Here is a 17,830-nt window from a genome sequence, read left to right as displayed (position 1 = left end):
ATTTAGGAATTGGAAATTTCTGGAAGCATCAAATATTAAATTTAGAGACTTTGGGGTTTAGAGAGTTCCAAGTTTGGGAATTTAGGAATTGGAAATTTTGGAAATATCAAATATTAAATTTAGAGATTTTGGGATTTAGAGAGTTTCAAGTTTGGGAATTTGGGGAATAGAAAATTGAAAACTTTGGATATTTTAGCATTTGTGAATTTAGGAAACTGAAACTCTGGAAACTTGGAATTTTGGAAATTCGAAAATTTGGAAATTTTGGAAATTTTTGCTACAAATTTCATTTGTGTTTACAAATTTGGAAATTTAGATATTTTAAAATTTGGAAATTTAGGAAGCTAGAATTATGGAAACTTGGAAATTTGGAAATTTTAGAATTTAGCTATTTGATGCTTTGAAAATTAAAAAATTTCAGAATTCTGCAGTTTTGTGCTTTGAACAATTATAGATTTAGAAATTTAGAAATACAAAACTTTAGAAATTTGTAAATTTGCCAATTTCAGTTTGAATATATAAAAAATTTTTAAATTTCAAAATTTAGAGATTTGAAGATCTGTACATGTGAAAGTTTAAAAATGTGTCCATATTTTATATGTATACTCGTACAAATATTCATAGCTATATTTTAATACTTATGAACTATGAAGTAGATTCAAACTTATTTAGATCTCATCATTAGTTCTGAGACCGTTCGTAATTTTTAACAGTGTAATAATTGCAATCATATCGACGCATATTTCACAATGGCAGTCAACATATTAACTTGCAAAGTCTGTATTTACATAATGATGAGTATTAATTGGCTAATTAAAGGTAAATCCTCATATTTATACGCGTAATTTATAGCGGATATTTATCTGTGTTCTGACATGGATATATTTAAAAATATTATTTGGATAAAATACGGTGTTGAAGAATTACTTACCAGTTGCTTACCAATTACTTACTAATTACTTACGCACATGCGCATGTACATCCAGATGGACATAGAAAAAAAATTGTAAATGCATTAAAGTCTACGCGGATATGGTTTTTCGGTAATTATTCCTTCGCGGCATGCGAGGGCGGTGCGCAGGAGGAATATACACACGATAATGAGTATGCAAAATCGTTAATTACTCACTTTCTGAGCACAGTCTATGAACTTTTATGATCAAAGAATGGTCAGGAATGCATTATTTACATGGTTCGATCATAAAAGTTGGTAAATAATGTTCGGGTACTGAGTAATTAATTATTTTGTTGCAGCCTTGCGATACGTACATGAGCCCCCTATGTCAATTCTACTGGGCATGCAAAGTGCAATATTTCGGCACTTTGACGATGCAGTATGGTCTCTGAGGCATTTAGAAACAAATTTCTATTAGGGTTTGATGCGTTTTGATGCCTAATAAAGCCAGGAAATCAATTTTTGTCGAATTCGGTCCAAAACGGTACAGGTGGCGCCATCTAGCGGTGAGCGGCGGAACTACGAAAAACTAAAATTTCGATTTTCTCGAAAACTAGCGAATATTAAGTACTTCTGAGGGTCAGAAATCAATCTGTGACCTCCCTGGAACCTATATGATGCCACAAGAACCTCCTCAGAGCACCAGAAAAGAAAATAGAAAAATAGTCCAAAACATGGACTAAAAAATTGGCATCCATCTAGCGGTGAAAGTTGGAACTACAAAAATATAAAAATGCGATTTTCTCGAAAATTAGCGAACTTTGAGTACTTGTGAGGCTCAGAAAGTGTTATATGATCGCAGTAGAAGCAAAATAAAGCAATAAAAGTTTCCTGAAAGCTTTAATAAAGAAAATAAAAAAAATGTCATTTTATGGAGAAAATTTGTGGCGCCATCTAGCGGCGAAACTGCGAACTAAACTGAAAAAACGTATGTCCGAACACGCGTTAAGGAATAATATAAAAAGTAATATTTCGCAACTTTGACAACGCAGTATGCTTCTTTAGACATTTTAAAGCAATTTTTGTCAAATAAGTTATTCATTTTATTGCCTATTAAGCCTAGAAAATCAATTTTTATTTGACTCTTTAACGCGTGTTCGGACATACGTTTTTTCGATTTAGTTTGCAGTTTCGCCGCTAGATGGCGCCACAAATTTTCTCCATAAAATGACATTTTTTTTATTTTCTTTATTAAAGCTTTCAGGAAACTTTTATTGCTTTATTTTGCTTCTACTGCGATCACATAACACTTTCTGAGCCTCACAAGTACTCAAAGTTCGCTAATTTTCGAGAAAATCGCATTTTTATATTTTTGTAGTTCCAACTTTCACCGCTAGATGGACGCCAATTTTTTAGTCCATGTTTTGGACTATTTTTCTATTTTCTTTTCTAGCGCTTTCAGGAGGTTCTTGTGGCATCATATAGGTTTCAGGGAGGCCACAGATTGATTTCTGACCCTCAGAAGTACTTAAAATTCGCTAGTTTTCGAGAAAATCAAAATTTTAGTTTTTCGTAGTTCCGCCGCTCGCCGCTAGATGGCGCCACCTGTACCGTTTTGGACCGAATTCGACAAAAATTGATTTCCTGGCTTTATTAGGCATCAAAACGCATCAAACCCTAATAGAAATTTGTTTCTAAATGCCTCAGGAACCATATTACGTCGTCAAAGTGCCGAAATATTCATTTTTTTATTTTCCTTATATGCCTGTTCGGACTCTCACTTTTTTGGATCAGTTTTTTCGGTGATTATTCGTTTGTGGCAAGTCCGATTAAAATTTCTTTTTCTATGTTCATCTGGATGTACATACGCATGTGCATGCAAAATTTGACGAGAATTGGTTGCGTGGTGCAAAAGAAAAACGCGGACAAAGAAGTTGCAAAGTCAAGTATACGAGCTTCGCTCGCCTTCGGCGCGCTCGCTCAATTATAGATCAAAATACTTTTTTACCATTTCTTTCACAGTACATACTTTATTAATTTTTTAAAAATTCAGCGATATCAGGACCTTAAAAATACAAACAATATACAGTTGTATTTTAATTTTTATTTTATTTTAGTTGAAATAAGATCTTTATAGTTTTTGTACGTGTGAATAGTATACGTTTATACGTGAATGTGTGTACGTATGTATGTCTGTATCGTGTGTGTAGCAATGTACATATATACGCATGCATATAATTCAAAAATGGGTTGTTTCTAATAAAGTTTAAAAAGGAGTCTTAACGTAAGTCTCCGTTATTCCATTTATAATGGAACAGCTTGCCTGTAATTGTGGCAAAACCATTCTTTTAGTAGGACAATCGTGTGCAGCAAACTAAAAAAAGAAAATAACAAATTAACAGAAAATAAATTTGAAAGCAAACATAAAAAAATAAAGTGACTTTTATTATCAATCTTTTACATCCTATGGGTTGTAATCGTACCTCATATTGTGTTAAATGATAAAATAATTTACTTTTATTATACTGTCTAATTATTATTGATAATAATTATCAATTATTATTATTATTGATCAATATCATAATTATTATTGTTATTGATCAATATTATAATTATTATTGTTATTGATCAATATTATAATTATTATTGTTATTGATCAATATCATAATTATTATTATTATTGATCAGTATTATAATTATCAATGCATATTATAATTATTGACCAGTTATTATTATTAATAATAATAATTCTCGGAAAATTACCATATCAATAACTACAATTATCAATAATAATTCTACAAAGAACAAATCTTTAGAACTCTAAAACAAATAACATTTTTTTTTATTAACCGCGTTATGAAAAGATAAGAAAAATAAATAATTGTTCTCATAATTGCGTCGCATTGTAAATTAATCGATTGAAAAACTGCTCACGATAATCCACGCTACGAGCGACCGCGAGGGTCGCTCATTTTTGGACCGCATAGCAAGCAACAGTTGTAATATGCCTGTTTAGTTCTCTAAAATATTTATACAAAACTAAAAGACTGGTTTTGCTCGAATTTCCCTGTTTAACAGTTCGAAAGAAACTCTTAACGCACTTGTGTCATGCCGTGAACTCAATTTCCATCGTTTCATTTTTTTTTGTTTCTTGTCTCTGCATAGACTTTTAAGCCACTTTCAAACGTTCAAGCGATTGTTTCGAAGTTATCAACAATGGGTAATAGGATATCTTATTTAATAAAGAAATAGTGAGAGCATTCTAGTTATTAACAATTAACTTGAAAATTAATAGATCTAGCTTTTGAATTAAAAATAAATAAATGAAGGATGAAACATTATTACTTTTGTGTAGATAAAAATTTAGAACATTAAACAATTCTAAGTTTATACAGTTTTAGATAAAAATTGAGAACATTAAACAATTCTAAGTTTACAAAATTTATCTGAAGTTTAAAATGAAAATCTAAACTTGTTAGTTTCACTAGTTTAATAATTTTAGTTATGGTGTTCACATTAAATTTTTGATTAGTAACTCATTAAATTATAAACAAATTAATTAGAATAAAACGTCGACTGCCATGAGTCACAGGTGGCAGCAATGTAAATTAGGCTACTAAAAAAAGGAAGAAAGTGAAAGTCAATAATAAACAATAATTTGATGCAAATTACACTATTATTCAAAATATTCACCTATATTAGTTGCTCTTAATTACAAATAATTTTTAAATACTTGAAATGTTAACTAAATATAAATATAAATAATATTACTATTATAAAGCTACTAATTATCAATCCATTAGCATAGGATAGGTTTAGTTTAAAAATTTGAATGAAAACAGAAATACTGAACATTGCACTAATTTAAAGTAATACTTTAAAGGTTTCATTTAAAGAACTAAATTTATGTTAACTAGTCTATTACAATATCTAGATTTTGGCAGTCAATGTTACAATAAATATCCCATACATTTATAAATTATCTAACAAAACATGAAAACGTAAATAAAATAATTTTGCTCATAAAACTTTATTTGCAATAAGAAATAGCATAGCTGTATTGTGTATTCGATTGTTTAGTATAAATGTCGCTTTTAAATTTTCCTACAATTGTTTATAGTAACTAAAGAGTTAAAGAAACACTTAGGTATAAGCTTGTTCATGTTCACAACCGAAAGCTCTCACTACTTCCTTTTACAAAATTTGTCATCCTACACCTCGCCCTTAACAGCTACTTATACTATTTGAAAGTCTTCGTCCAAAGATGGCCGCTCGACTTAATCTTGTATATTTGAAATGCAGTTTTTTTTGTTTTCATAATAAAATATTGTTTTATACGTTTCGTAGACGCCTGTAAGGCCGCGTATGCATAATTACGCTACCATAACGCGAGCACACGCACTGTAGAACAAGTTATTGCACCACAATTAAAGGATAAATTACCGAGTGGTAAAAACGTATCCGGATGTTAGGACTAAAGACGGAAATCTGACCTGACATTAGTCGACAAAAGTGAATAAAGTCCGAAATAAACAAAAAAAATTATTCTTTCAACTTATACAAGAGACCCTTCCATGCATGAATATATTAGAACACTGCTGTCAACTGTTTGTGAAATATCCAGTTACATATGTGTATTACATATTCAGAAGACTATTGTGAAAAATTAATTTACATGTTCTCGTATCTGCTCATCATGCATGAAAGGATTACTATTTTATCATACAAAAAAATCATTACAATAACGTCCTATTTTAATGTTCTTATTGCAAAAGTAATGGTTCCATTTCATATTGACTACGACAATAATTGAAGAGTGAAAATAAATAAAGTTATAAGTGCCAAAAATAAACAATTTTTTATCTATGTCACAAAATGTTATTGAACCCATGCTAAAACTTGAATAATAGTAACTCTTCCATCCATATATTCATACAAACACTGTCTTCAAATACAATTCTTGAATCATGGCACTTACAGTCTCTTTGATTTTCATTCTTCAATTTACAGTTTCGTTTCATTATCGTAAATAATAGGAGTAAGTAGCAATTTATCTGAGATTGTATCCACCCCTGTTAATTAACGTCAAGTTTAGTCTGCTAATTTATGACTTTAGTCGTAACGCGTATAGCAGGACTCGTGATAAACAGTAACATTTACAATTTTATTCCAAAAAATGGAATTGCTTGCTTGGTTTGGAAAAAAATTTGTTAAATATTAAATTTTCTCGTAAGAAGGCCTCATATAGTCATACGTATAATCTAATGATAAGTAAAAATCTGGAAAGAAATTCTTTTAAATGCACGTAAGGTTCTAGAAAAATTGTATCATATAGAAGGATATTGAATATGTTTAAATCTATACTCGTACAAATGTTACGTGGCATGATTGAACATTTGACGTAACAGTCATTGGTGTAACTGGGATTTTGACTGGTGCTAGTGCGATGTATAGTTACACGCTAGATAACTGCACGTTAGATAACTGCACGTTACTTAACTACACGTTAGATAACTGTACGTTAGTTAACTGCACGTTAGATAATCATGCGTTAGATTTACACGTGTTAGATTCCTAAGCGTCGTACAACTATACAGATCACAATGTACTAGATTTCTACGCGTTAGATCAACACGTGTGATTTCTACGCGTTATATCACCACGCGTTAGATCCTCAAGCGTTGCATAGCTGTAAATCGCCACGTGTTCCTACGCGTCAGATCATCGTATGCGAGATTGTTACATGTTAGATCTCCATGTGTGAGATTTCTACGACAGATCACATATTTCTACGCCTTAGACCGTCACGTGGTCTACGCGATAAATCACCGTACATGAGATTCCTGAGCGTTAGAAACGTGACAAATGTAGACGCATTACATCAACGCATGCTAGATCGCCGTGCATTTCTGAGCATTAAATCATCGCAGGTTAGATTTCCACGCGTTAGATCGCCATGTGTTTACTGGGCGTTAAATCATCGCACATTAGATTTCTACGCGTTAGGTCGTGCATTAAATTACGCGTCAATGTATCGCAAAGTGTTATATCGCAAGGAGAAAACTCCAGTCATTTGTACCTAGTTACACCAACGAATTATAATTTTCATCGTTGCGATAATTAACGTTCGAGCAATGTTACGTCGAGAACTGAAAAGATGATGTTAATATCCCTGTACGATGTCGTTACTCCTATATATCGTATTGCTTCACGTTATTTAAGATGAACATGTAAGAGCGGTGCAAATAAATTGGAGAACGTAATGCATACACGCACGCACGCACACGCTATGGGAACGGAGGTATAAATCTATTTTGTAGCTCGAGAAACTTCGTAAAATTCAAGTTCGTCATCACAGAAAGCTATACATATGTGTATATATATATACATACATACAGAGGGTACATATATGTGTACATACATATACATATATACTTATTTACATACACATGCTTTAAAACCTTGCACGCGCGGACGCGCATGAGCGTGGAAAGAAAAAGGGACGAAACGAATAATCGGGAACTGAAATTTGAACAAACATAATCGAGCGTGTCTGTAGTTTGACATTCGATTGATCTCACTTTCTTGTCTTTGTTCGATCTAGAATACTAATACACCAGAACACGTACAATATCAACGTGTACGATAGGAGACAGAGGTGTGAACGCGTCCTCTGCTTGTTTCGGCATAATTAACAGGAAAATCAATAGAACGACGAAAATAATAATGGCTAATAATACATTATGAATATGTTATACCTTGAAGATGTACCTCACACGACACACGTATTTACAATGATATCTTTGGCGTTATTCGCAAAATAACTTGTCAAAACGTTACGCAAGAAATCGAACGATACAATTTCACCTGAAAGAAACGCGTCTCTTTTTGCTTGGTTTCGATGAACGTGAAAAGATACAAAATCAGATTTTTGTTATCTTACGTGTATAACAGTTGAACGTTCATCAACTTAGTACTTTTATCTTTTACGATTATCCTGAGATTCAAACTTTTCTTAATTATCCGGCATTCGGTACAGAAAGGAAACTCGTTTTCGCATAATATGCTCATTCGACGGATAGCAATAAGCTTCAAGTTTTTTTTTCGGTTTATATTTAATCTACACCGGTGATGGGCAGTCGAGTGCACGCAGAGGAGCTCGCGGGCATCGGCTTGAGTATAATGATGTGTTGGAAATTGATATTGCAAACTTTAGTGTTTTTAAATATTCAAATTTAGAGGTTAGGCTCGGTAGAAGGTTGGAAATTTGGAGATATTAAATTTTGGGATTTGGAATTTGGGTGGTTGAGGATTTTGGAATTTAATAATTTAGGGATTTGAGCATGTGGAGATTTAAAAATTTAGGAATTTGGGGATTCAGGGATTTAGAGGTGAAAGTATTTAGGGTTTTAGGGATTCAGGAATTCAGGGATTCAGGAATTCAGGAATTCAGGGATTTAGGGATATAGGTATTTAGGTATTTGGGTATTTAGGTGTTTAGGTGTTTAGGTATTTAGTAATTTAGGTATTTTGGTATTTATGTATTTGGGTATTTAAGTGTTTGGGTATTTAGGTGTTTGGGTATTTAGCTATTTAGGTATTTAGGTATTTAGATATTTAGGTATTTAGGTATTTAGGTATTTGGGTATTTAGGTGTTTGGATATTTAGGTATTTAGGTATTTGGGTATTTAGGTGTTTGGATATTTAGGTATTTAGGTATTTATGTATTTGGGTATTTAGGTACTTAGGTATTTAGATATTTAGGTATTTGGGTATTTAGGTGTTTAGGTATTTAGGTATTTAGGAATTTAAGAATTTAGGAACTTAGAGACCTAGGAACTTAGAAATTTCAGAATTAAAGAATTTAAGGATTCAGTAATTTAGTAATTTAGGAAATTCTATACTTAGGAATCTATTTTGAAATCTCAGAAACTTCCAAACTAGCAGGTTTGGAAATTCTAGAGATCAAGAAAATTATAAATTTGGAAATCTGGTGGCGTTTGCAAATATATGGATCTGAACATTTGAGACTTTGAATATTTGATAATTCGAAAGTTTGAAAATGTTACTATTCGCAAATTCAGAATTTTAAATATTCGAAAAATATTGAAGATATTGGAATTTTATTAATTCAGAAATTTAATAATTTAGAAATGTAGATATTAAGAATTTGAGAAATTGTTAATTTGGAAACATGAAAAGCTACAAATTCGAACCTTAAAAATTTTGAAATTTAGAAACTGTAAAATGGTATAATTTTAAATTTGTCAAGCTGAAAATCTGCGAATTGAAAAATAGAAAGACTTCAAATTTTCGAATTGACTCGTCAGTGCCCGCGGGCACAGTTGCCCACCACGTATCCTAATCGTAGATTTCGGTTTCCTTGCCTCATCGATTTCAAGATCAATTAGTTCTTTTACAAGTCTTGTCTAACATGATTGGTACTAACATTACCGATTCTGACGAACATCATATTAAATTATATCGTACAATGCTCATTTCTCGGTGTTCAATGAAACTCTCGCTTCTATACCGATTTACATCGTGTCACGAAGAAAACGGAAAAAATATTTCTTGGTGAACATTTTGTCCTCTATGAAAGTCGATTCACGTGTCGAACTTTATTACTTCGCATATACGCGTATCTTATTCTACGAAGGAACCACGAATATTTCATTGAATTGAAAACGCGTAACTGGTTCAACGAAATGGCGGAAAAAAGTAGCCGCCCTAAAATTCGAAATTATACAGCAGCATAATTGCAATTCCTTTTTTATTTTATTTTTTTTATCTGGAAGTGTTGTTATATAAATTCCATTGGATCGATCGTACATCGTCAGTATTTACATTTCTCTTTTGAAACACGAACCGATACACAAACTATTTTTGTTCGTTCAAACGCTCTGTATGCCCGAGAAATCTTTGTCCGTCTCTTCTTTCTTTGATCCATTTAAACATTTTCGATACAGGCTAATTAAAGGCATCGCTAGCAGCAGCACTCCACTCAAAGCAATAAAGAAACCGGCCAAGTAAAACGAGAGGTCGTATGTGCCTGTGATGTCGTAAAGCCAACCTGAAACAAAACAAAAATGCGTTCATGCGTTGAAACAATTGTATCGTTGCGTGTACTTAAATTTACGATAATTAGAGAGGTATCGACGTTAAAAGACAACGTATAGAAAGAAATACACTTTTCGTATCTTTGAAGAGATTAAATTAGTTTAAAAAAAATTAAGCCGCTCTTAAAAAGAATTTTTTTAATTTTAATTGAAAGAACTGTACGTTTTCAGGTTTTAAAATTGCCTCACACAAGTTTTGTTAAAAGAAAAAAATAGAATGTATCGACAATTTTAATTAAAAACAAGGTCGCTTCCAATTTTTTAATTCGATTTCTCACCGTGGAAAACATGTGCCACTTAAAAAACGAGATATCTTTTTTATATTTCAATCGAGAACAGGGTTTTGTGATTTTAAACAGAAGTTGCGTTTATAATTATAAAACTCGTGCAAGTTTTATTTTTTAAAGATTTATCGACGAATTTAATTAAAAAGGAATTCCTGCAATTGCACATTTTTAGACTTTAATTAAAACTTGCAGATTTAAGTACAATATTTATATTTATATTTAAAAATTCATATTTATAAATTTTGTAAAATATTTGTAATAAATACATGTTAAATATACATACGTATAAAATATTTTTAAATTGTAAATAAAATTTGATTATGTAGCAAAAAAAAATTAAAAAAGTCTCATTAAAAAAAGACATTATTTTGTAAATACATAAATTCAAAAGAAAGTTGTATATTTTTAAATAATACAAATCTGATTTTATAACAATAAAAACAATGATAATTTTACTAAAAAGGTTCTTAGGAAAAATTTTCATAAAAAGCAAAATCACATATTCCCCAACTTCAAAGATTTTGTAAACATAAAACTTGCGAGTCTCATTTAAAGAAAAATATTTGAAGATTTTGATAAAAAAGTGAAGTGTATATTTTGCAACTTAAATTTTGTGAAAAAATAATTAGAAATGAATGAATGTATCTATAAGTTTCTATGTAGAGAGAAAGATTTGGTATAAATAATTGAAATGAGTTCCCTCTTACCAGCCAGTGGAGGACCCATAAGATTAGCAACACCCTGAACCAAAAGCAAAAGTCCATAGGCATTCGTGAATCTCTCCAGCGTGATCAATTCAACAAGGATGATGCTTGTAAGACTGTAATTAGCCCCAATAAATAATCCGAAAGCACCAGAGATTGCGCACAAAGCATAGTAACTGCTGACCACCATAGGTATCAGAGCAGTCACCGCTCCACAGAGAGCCATACATACTGCGTATACGATTGATGCATTTACCCATGCCCTGTCGCCTGCCCAACCAAGAATAATCTGAAAAAGAACACCCATTAATTAATATTACAATTATTAACATCAAGGTCATTTAAATTTACAACCGAAGTGAATTTTCAAACCAAAGCAAAAAAATAAATAAATGGTTTCACTTAAGTTCAACCTTACATTTCGAAAACAGATTTAAATATGGAAAAATGTTACACAATATTCCACATTAGAGTTTATAAAATAAGAATTTGAGTTTGCGTATATTTGTGTCTCATGAAATGTTTTGTACTCTTTTCCGAATAATTTGCAGTCAATATATAATATTTAATCGAACAATTCCATCGATTTGTTTGTCGTTGAATGTAAATACAGAACGCATTTCACGTGAAAAATAGGTCACAACGAGATGCAATTAATACAGTCTCTCTAAAGTCCAACCCTTTAAACAATCCCCACCCTGTAACAACTTTAAATATGGAAAAATGTTTCAGACAAAAGTTGGATATCAAGGGAGACATAAGATGGTGGCAATAATTTGACCTTGTTGGTTGTTCGAAGGCCACGTGAACATCATCAGTTTCTTAAATAGAACCTCCATTTTTTATTGAATATTCTTGTGGGTTTCGAGACGTTTTTAAAATATTACCTATGTTTGTCTTTTGTGCAAGTTATTCCCAAGATATGAAGCTCCAAAGTTGACATACGTCGGTATTCACATTACCTAAGGTACCGCGCGAAAGTTGCTCGATCAGATTTACTTGTGTGTCAACTTTGAAGCTTCATATCTTGGGAGTAACTTGCATAAAAAATAAACATAGGTGTTTTGAAAACGGGGGCTACAAGAGTATGTAATAAAAAATGGAGGTTCTAAGAAACTGAAGATGTTCACGCGACCTTCAAACTACCATCCAAGATCAAATTGTTGCTACCACGTTATATACCTTTCGATGTCCTACAACTTTTGTCTGACACATTTTTACGTATTTAAATCTGTTTCTGAAGTATAATGATGAAGTATAATGAAGTATAATGATAAGAAATCATGTCCAAGATATGAAGTTTCAGAGTTGATGCATAAGATGCGTAAATCTGATCGAATAACGATACACCTGAAATAATGTGGATGCCGACGATACGTCAACTTTGAAGCTTCATATCTTGGAAATGATTTGCACAAGAAACAAACATAGTATTTTGGAAACGTCTCGAGGTGGATTGTAAAAGTATGCAATGAGAAAGTGGAGGGTTCTATTTAAGAAACTGATGTCTTCTATCATCTATTTAAGAAACTGATCATCTATTGTCAAATTGTTGTCATCATCTTTTGTCACTCTAGACTACGTATTCTACAATTTTTGTCTGAAACACTTTTTCATATTTAAAGCCGTTTCCGAAATATGAGAATGGGGTTATTCCAATGCTAGGTTACAAATATATCCCTACAACTCCAAATAGAACCCCAAATCTTTACATCTCCAAACACCTACAACCCTAAATCCGCACATCCCCAAGTACCTACATCCCTAAATCCCTACATCCCTAAATCCCTACATTCCCAAATCCCTACATCCCCAAATCCCTATAACCCCAAATACCTACATCTCCAAAACCCTACGTCCCCAAATCCCTACATCTCCAGGACCCTACAATCCCAAATTCCCACATCCCCAAATCTCTAAACTCGTAAATCCTACGTCCCCAAATCTCTATATCTCCAAGTCCCTACAACCCCAAATCCCCACACCCCCAAGTACCTACATCCCCAAGTCCCTACATCCCTAAATCCCTACATTCCCAAATCCCTACATCCCCAAAACCCTACGTCTCCAAATACCCACATCCCCAAAACCCTACGTCCCCAAATCCCTACATCTCCAGATCTCTACAATCCCAAATCCCCACATCCACAAATCTCTAAACTCGTAAAACCCTACGTCCCCAAATCCCTACATCTTCAAGTCCCAACAACCCCAAATCCCCACATCCCCAAGTACCTACATCCCCAAATCGCTACATCCCCAAATCCCTACATTCCCAAATCGCTGCATTCTCAAATCCCTAAATCTGTAAATACTTACGTCCCTAAATCCCCACATCCCCAAATCCCAAGATTCCCATGTCACATTCGCCAATTCCCAAATTTACAAAACTCTCCAAATACCCAATTTTTCTAAAATTCTAAATTCTTCAATTCCGTATGAGTAGCGTTTGATGAGTAATGTATATATTTTGAAATTGAATAGCTTTGAGCATTTTAACGCATTTTAATTAACTCCGTTCGTCTTTGAAAGTTTCTTTTTTTATACAACCGTGGTATGTATATCTAATTCCATCGAATCGATAATCGACGAGGATAACTTTTCTGAGAATTATTTCTATGGTAATCTGGTACAACCCTTGCGTGACGTAAATGCAAGGTCAAGAGAATTTATAATCAAATGAGATTAGGGAGGTGAAAGGAAATGACGTGCACCACTAACTGACCTAAGACTAGATTGACGCAACAGAAACCTTCGAGAATTCTTTAATGACGAGGATTTGTGACGCCGAGACACTAAATTAAAGATTTTAATGTTTGTAAATTCATGAATTTTATATTTCCAAATTTATAAATTTGGAGGTTTCAAATTTGATTATTTTTGAAGTTTAGAATTATTAAATTTGCAATTGCGAGAATTTGCATTTCTATATTTATAAATTTGAGAATTTGGCCATTTACAAATTTGCATATTTTAAGGTTTGAAATTTCTGTATTTTTAAATTTGATCATTTGTATATTTGCAATTGGAAAATTTAGCATTTCTCTATTTACAAATTTAAGAATTTGGCTATTTGCGAATTTACAAATTGGCACATTTTAAGGTTTGAAATTTCTGTATTTTTAAATTTAATAATTTATAAATTTGCAATTGCAAAATTTGTAATTTCTACATTCGTATGAATTTTAATTAAAATTCATTTAATTTTAATTTCTCATATCTGTAAATTACAAAATGTTTAAAAATTTCAAAATTAAAATTGTTTGACTTCTATGTTTAAAAAATGTACTTAAAAATTTCTATATTTCAAAACGTTACAAAATCACAAAATTTCAATATTTCTATACTCTGGAATCATCAAAATTTTTAATTTGTAAAACAAATAACGAATTACCTTGAATACAATAAACGAATCAGAGTTTATCGAAAGCATCAACGCATCTCATTGTGAACTCATTAAATTTATTTGTAACAAGTTTCTTCAAATAGGAACCTTTCTTAGATTTTCCATCGTATTTTTACGATTTGAAGCACGTCGTTTGAAACGTTTGTAACCGTAAGTAGTGATCGTTATTTTCAAGAACTTGTTTCAACCCTTTCTGAAATTATGTCTCCATGAACCAGCAGGTGGAAATAACCATTCTTTGTTGACCGATAAACAGCAGTGAGGCGAACTAATATTGGCACACATAAAGGAACAAAGTAAGAGTACGAAGGAGAAACCCGTTCAACACTGAACATCGATATTTGGAATTATCGATGTGTCAGTGAAATGACGCAAACTGTATTCTCATAGTTCGAATGTGACAATTATTGCAGATAAGTGCAGATACCGATCGACCTACGCCGCCATTTTGTCCTACCTCTCGCTAGGCTCAAAATGGCGCGCCTTTCCTTACTTTGAATTATAGAAACTTCTAAGAAGTTTTAGAATTGTATTAGAGATGAATTGTTTAAATTATTGTATAAATTATTTCATGTACTAATGGTACATATATAAATGTTTTCATATAAGGTTGGTTTTCGACAAATATGAAAAGTTGTCAAAATGTTCGCAGCAAAAAAACTGACAATTCCTTCGTTAATTCAGCGACTGTCGCATATTATAAATTTATACATATAATTAATAATATTGATAAAGTTATTGTTTCATATTTTATGATTTTATTTATGTGTGCATATTTACCATGTTCATTCTTATTTTTCTGAATCAGCCGTTTCCAATGGTACCATTTTTAATTTTGATACATAGAATCAACATCTACTCGATAATTTTCTTGTATAAAATGATACTTTACCTCGCCTCCCATGTTACTGATTCCTATCACCGATATCAGAATCGAAGCGTCGGTCTCGCTGAATCCCATCTCGATGGCGTTGTCCGTGAGGTACACATACGGCACATCGTACCACGTGTGCAAAAGGAAATTGCTGATGGCGAACAACAAGAACCGCGAATCAGCAAAATGCGAGAAATCGAGCATATCGACAACGAGATCCCAAAATTCCCATAATCCGGCGTACCAAACGAGCTTAGTCTTGGCGATGGTGGTCATCGAATTCCTATAAATGTCCGGGCAACTGGACGCCCTTAACCGGTATCGATTTATGTTCAACATGGCGCCTCTGTACGTTAGACTGTGCCTGTGCACTCTGATATCCTTCAGGTAAGCAGTGGGTAGCCTTCTAGTGTGCTCGAGTGTGCTGGATCTCCTCAACGAACTATCCAGATTGATCTTTTTCAACCACCACAAACGCCAGGCAGCGTCCGCCTGTTGTTGAGGAGTTTGCTCCTCGCTGACTGGCAAGACCTTGTCCTTGTTTTCCTCACCTTTAAGCTCGGACAATGGACTCGGTGTCGGCACGAACCTCGCCGAGGGTGTGCTAAGCTGATCGTGGAGTGCTCCGGAATCACTGAAGCTCCTGGACGATATCAAAAGGCTCGGGTAATTCTGAAGCAACACATTATACACGTTTTTCCGAGTGCTCAGCAATTCCAACACCTCCAGAGGGACCTTCTCGCCGTTCTTCACGAACGTCGGCAAGCTCACCAGACTGGAAAACAATTTCTCTCCGTCCTCCTCCTCGTGAAGACGAAGGTTCTCCATGATCGTCAGGGTGTTCAGCGAATTGCTGGCATAGAACGAGTCCATGCTGGAACTTTGTATTCTGCTTCTCTTCTTCTCGCGGTTCTTGCGCCTTTCCTCGGTCTTCGCCTTCGCCCTGGTGGTCGTCCACTCCAGGTCCCTCATCAGACAGCCGCAAACGGCCAGATTCAGGAACAAACCAGCCAAAATCAGCGTGGTACCTCGCCAACCGTACTCGGCGAGCAGGTACTGCGTTACGGGGGCGAAAATGAACGTCCCAATGCCGCTACCGCACACGGACAGCCCCGTCGCGAAGGATCTCTTCTTGTCGAAGTAGTACGCGACGATAACCACCGCCGCCACGAAGCACAGGGACAAACCGAAGCCGGCTAGAACGCCGAAGGTGAACACCAGAACCTCCATGGAGTTGGCGTAGGAGCTTATCACGAAACCCGTCGTGGCTAGAATGCTACCCGCTATGGAAACCCGCCGGCAACCGTATCTGTCCGTCAGGAAACTAGCTACCGGGCCGGACAACAACGGCATCGCCATGAAGAGGCTACCTATCCAAGCCGTCTTGGACTTTCCCTCGCCGAAATAGTTCAAGAACTCCACGTAGATCACACCGAAGGAGAAGGTGATCCCGTCGGCTATCAGATTGACCATGAAGGAGGCGGCCACCACCACCCACCCCCAGCCTCCGTCCGGTGGAGTAGCCTCGCACAGTTGTTCTAAACTGGAGTTGTCATCGGTGCTGCTGGTGGTCGATGTAGGAATCGGAGAACTGGGCTGTGGCCTGTCCTCTCGCGATTGTTGCTTCTTGGAGTCCTTGTTGAACTGCACATGATGCTGCTGCTTCTCCTCCCTCGATAGTTTCCCGTTCACCAGCTTCTCGGTGCTCTTCTCGGACGGCGAGTGCTTCTTCGACAGGATCTTCGTGGGGGAACCGAAAATCGAGTTCCTCTCCGTGAACACGCTCTTACGCTTCTGCGGGCTGGGAACATCGTCCTTGTAGAGGCTGCGTGGTCGCTTCTCCGCGTTCAGCTGCTCCTTTAATTCCTGTTTCGCTTCCTGACGTATTTTGGAGCCGGGCTCGTCGTAACCGTCGAACACTCTTTCCAGACAGTCTCGCTCGTCTTCGTCCTCGGACGACTTTTCAGTCGCCACATCGTTCTCGTAGCTCTGGTCGCTCAGCTCTTTCGATCTCTCCTCGGATAGGATCCCTATTTGATCGGAGTTTCTTCTCAACCTCGAAGAATCTTTCACCAGCGAATTCAATTCCGCCGACACGCTGTCGCTGCTCTTGCGCGAGTCCGTCTTACGCGGAGTTTCCTGAGGCGTCCTGTTGCAGGAGGATCGTCTCCTCTCGAACTCCGTCCCTCCGTTTCTTATATCGCCACGCGATACTCCGTTATTGTCATCCTCCTTCGTGCTGATCTCCGTCTGTACTATCTCGTTCGATCCGGTCAGTCTCTCTTCACCATTGAACTTGGCCCACTCGGCCATGATGACGCTACCAGATTCAAGGAGACTGGCTACTTCCGGCGCAGTCCTCGAGCAACCAACGTTACTTCATCGAATTTATCGGCTTCTTTTTTCTCCCCTCTATCCGGTATTTTCTGTACACGTATCAATTAGTTTTCCCTGCGCTTTCTGGTGTATGCACAGCTATTAAAAAAAAAGTTAAATCACACGAACAACCGCCACCGTGGTACGACGTTCACTTAGTTCGTCCTT

At 35.0% G+C, this 17,830-nt stretch overlaps 1 protein-coding gene across 1 annotated transcript; it reads right to left on the bottom strand.

Moving 5' to 3' along the window:
• Positions 1 to 2,979: 2,979 nt before the first annotated feature.
• Positions 2,980 to 17,816, bottom strand: LOC100881530 (monocarboxylate transporter 9). The gene is made up of 3 exons (XM_076530007.1): positions 15,305 to 17,816; positions 11,010 to 11,295; positions 2,980 to 9,969 (listed from the first exon to the last, which is right to left on the bottom strand). The coding sequence occupies exons 1-3, from the start codon at positions 17,597 to 17,599 to the stop codon at positions 9,791 to 9,793; spliced, it is 2,760 nt and encodes a 919-aa protein (XP_076386122.1). The 5' UTR covers positions 17,600 to 17,816; the 3' UTR covers positions 2,980 to 9,790.
• Positions 17,817 to 17,830: the final 14 nt, after the last annotated feature.

Source organism: Megachile rotundata, chromosome 3 (genome assembly GCF_050947335.1).
Source record: "Megachile rotundata isolate GNS110a chromosome 3, iyMegRotu1, whole genome shotgun sequence".
In the NCBI taxonomy this organism is placed as follows: domain Eukaryota; kingdom Metazoa; phylum Arthropoda; class Insecta; order Hymenoptera; family Megachilidae; genus Megachile; species Megachile rotundata.
This window is presented reverse-complemented; position numbering and strand designations above follow the sequence as displayed.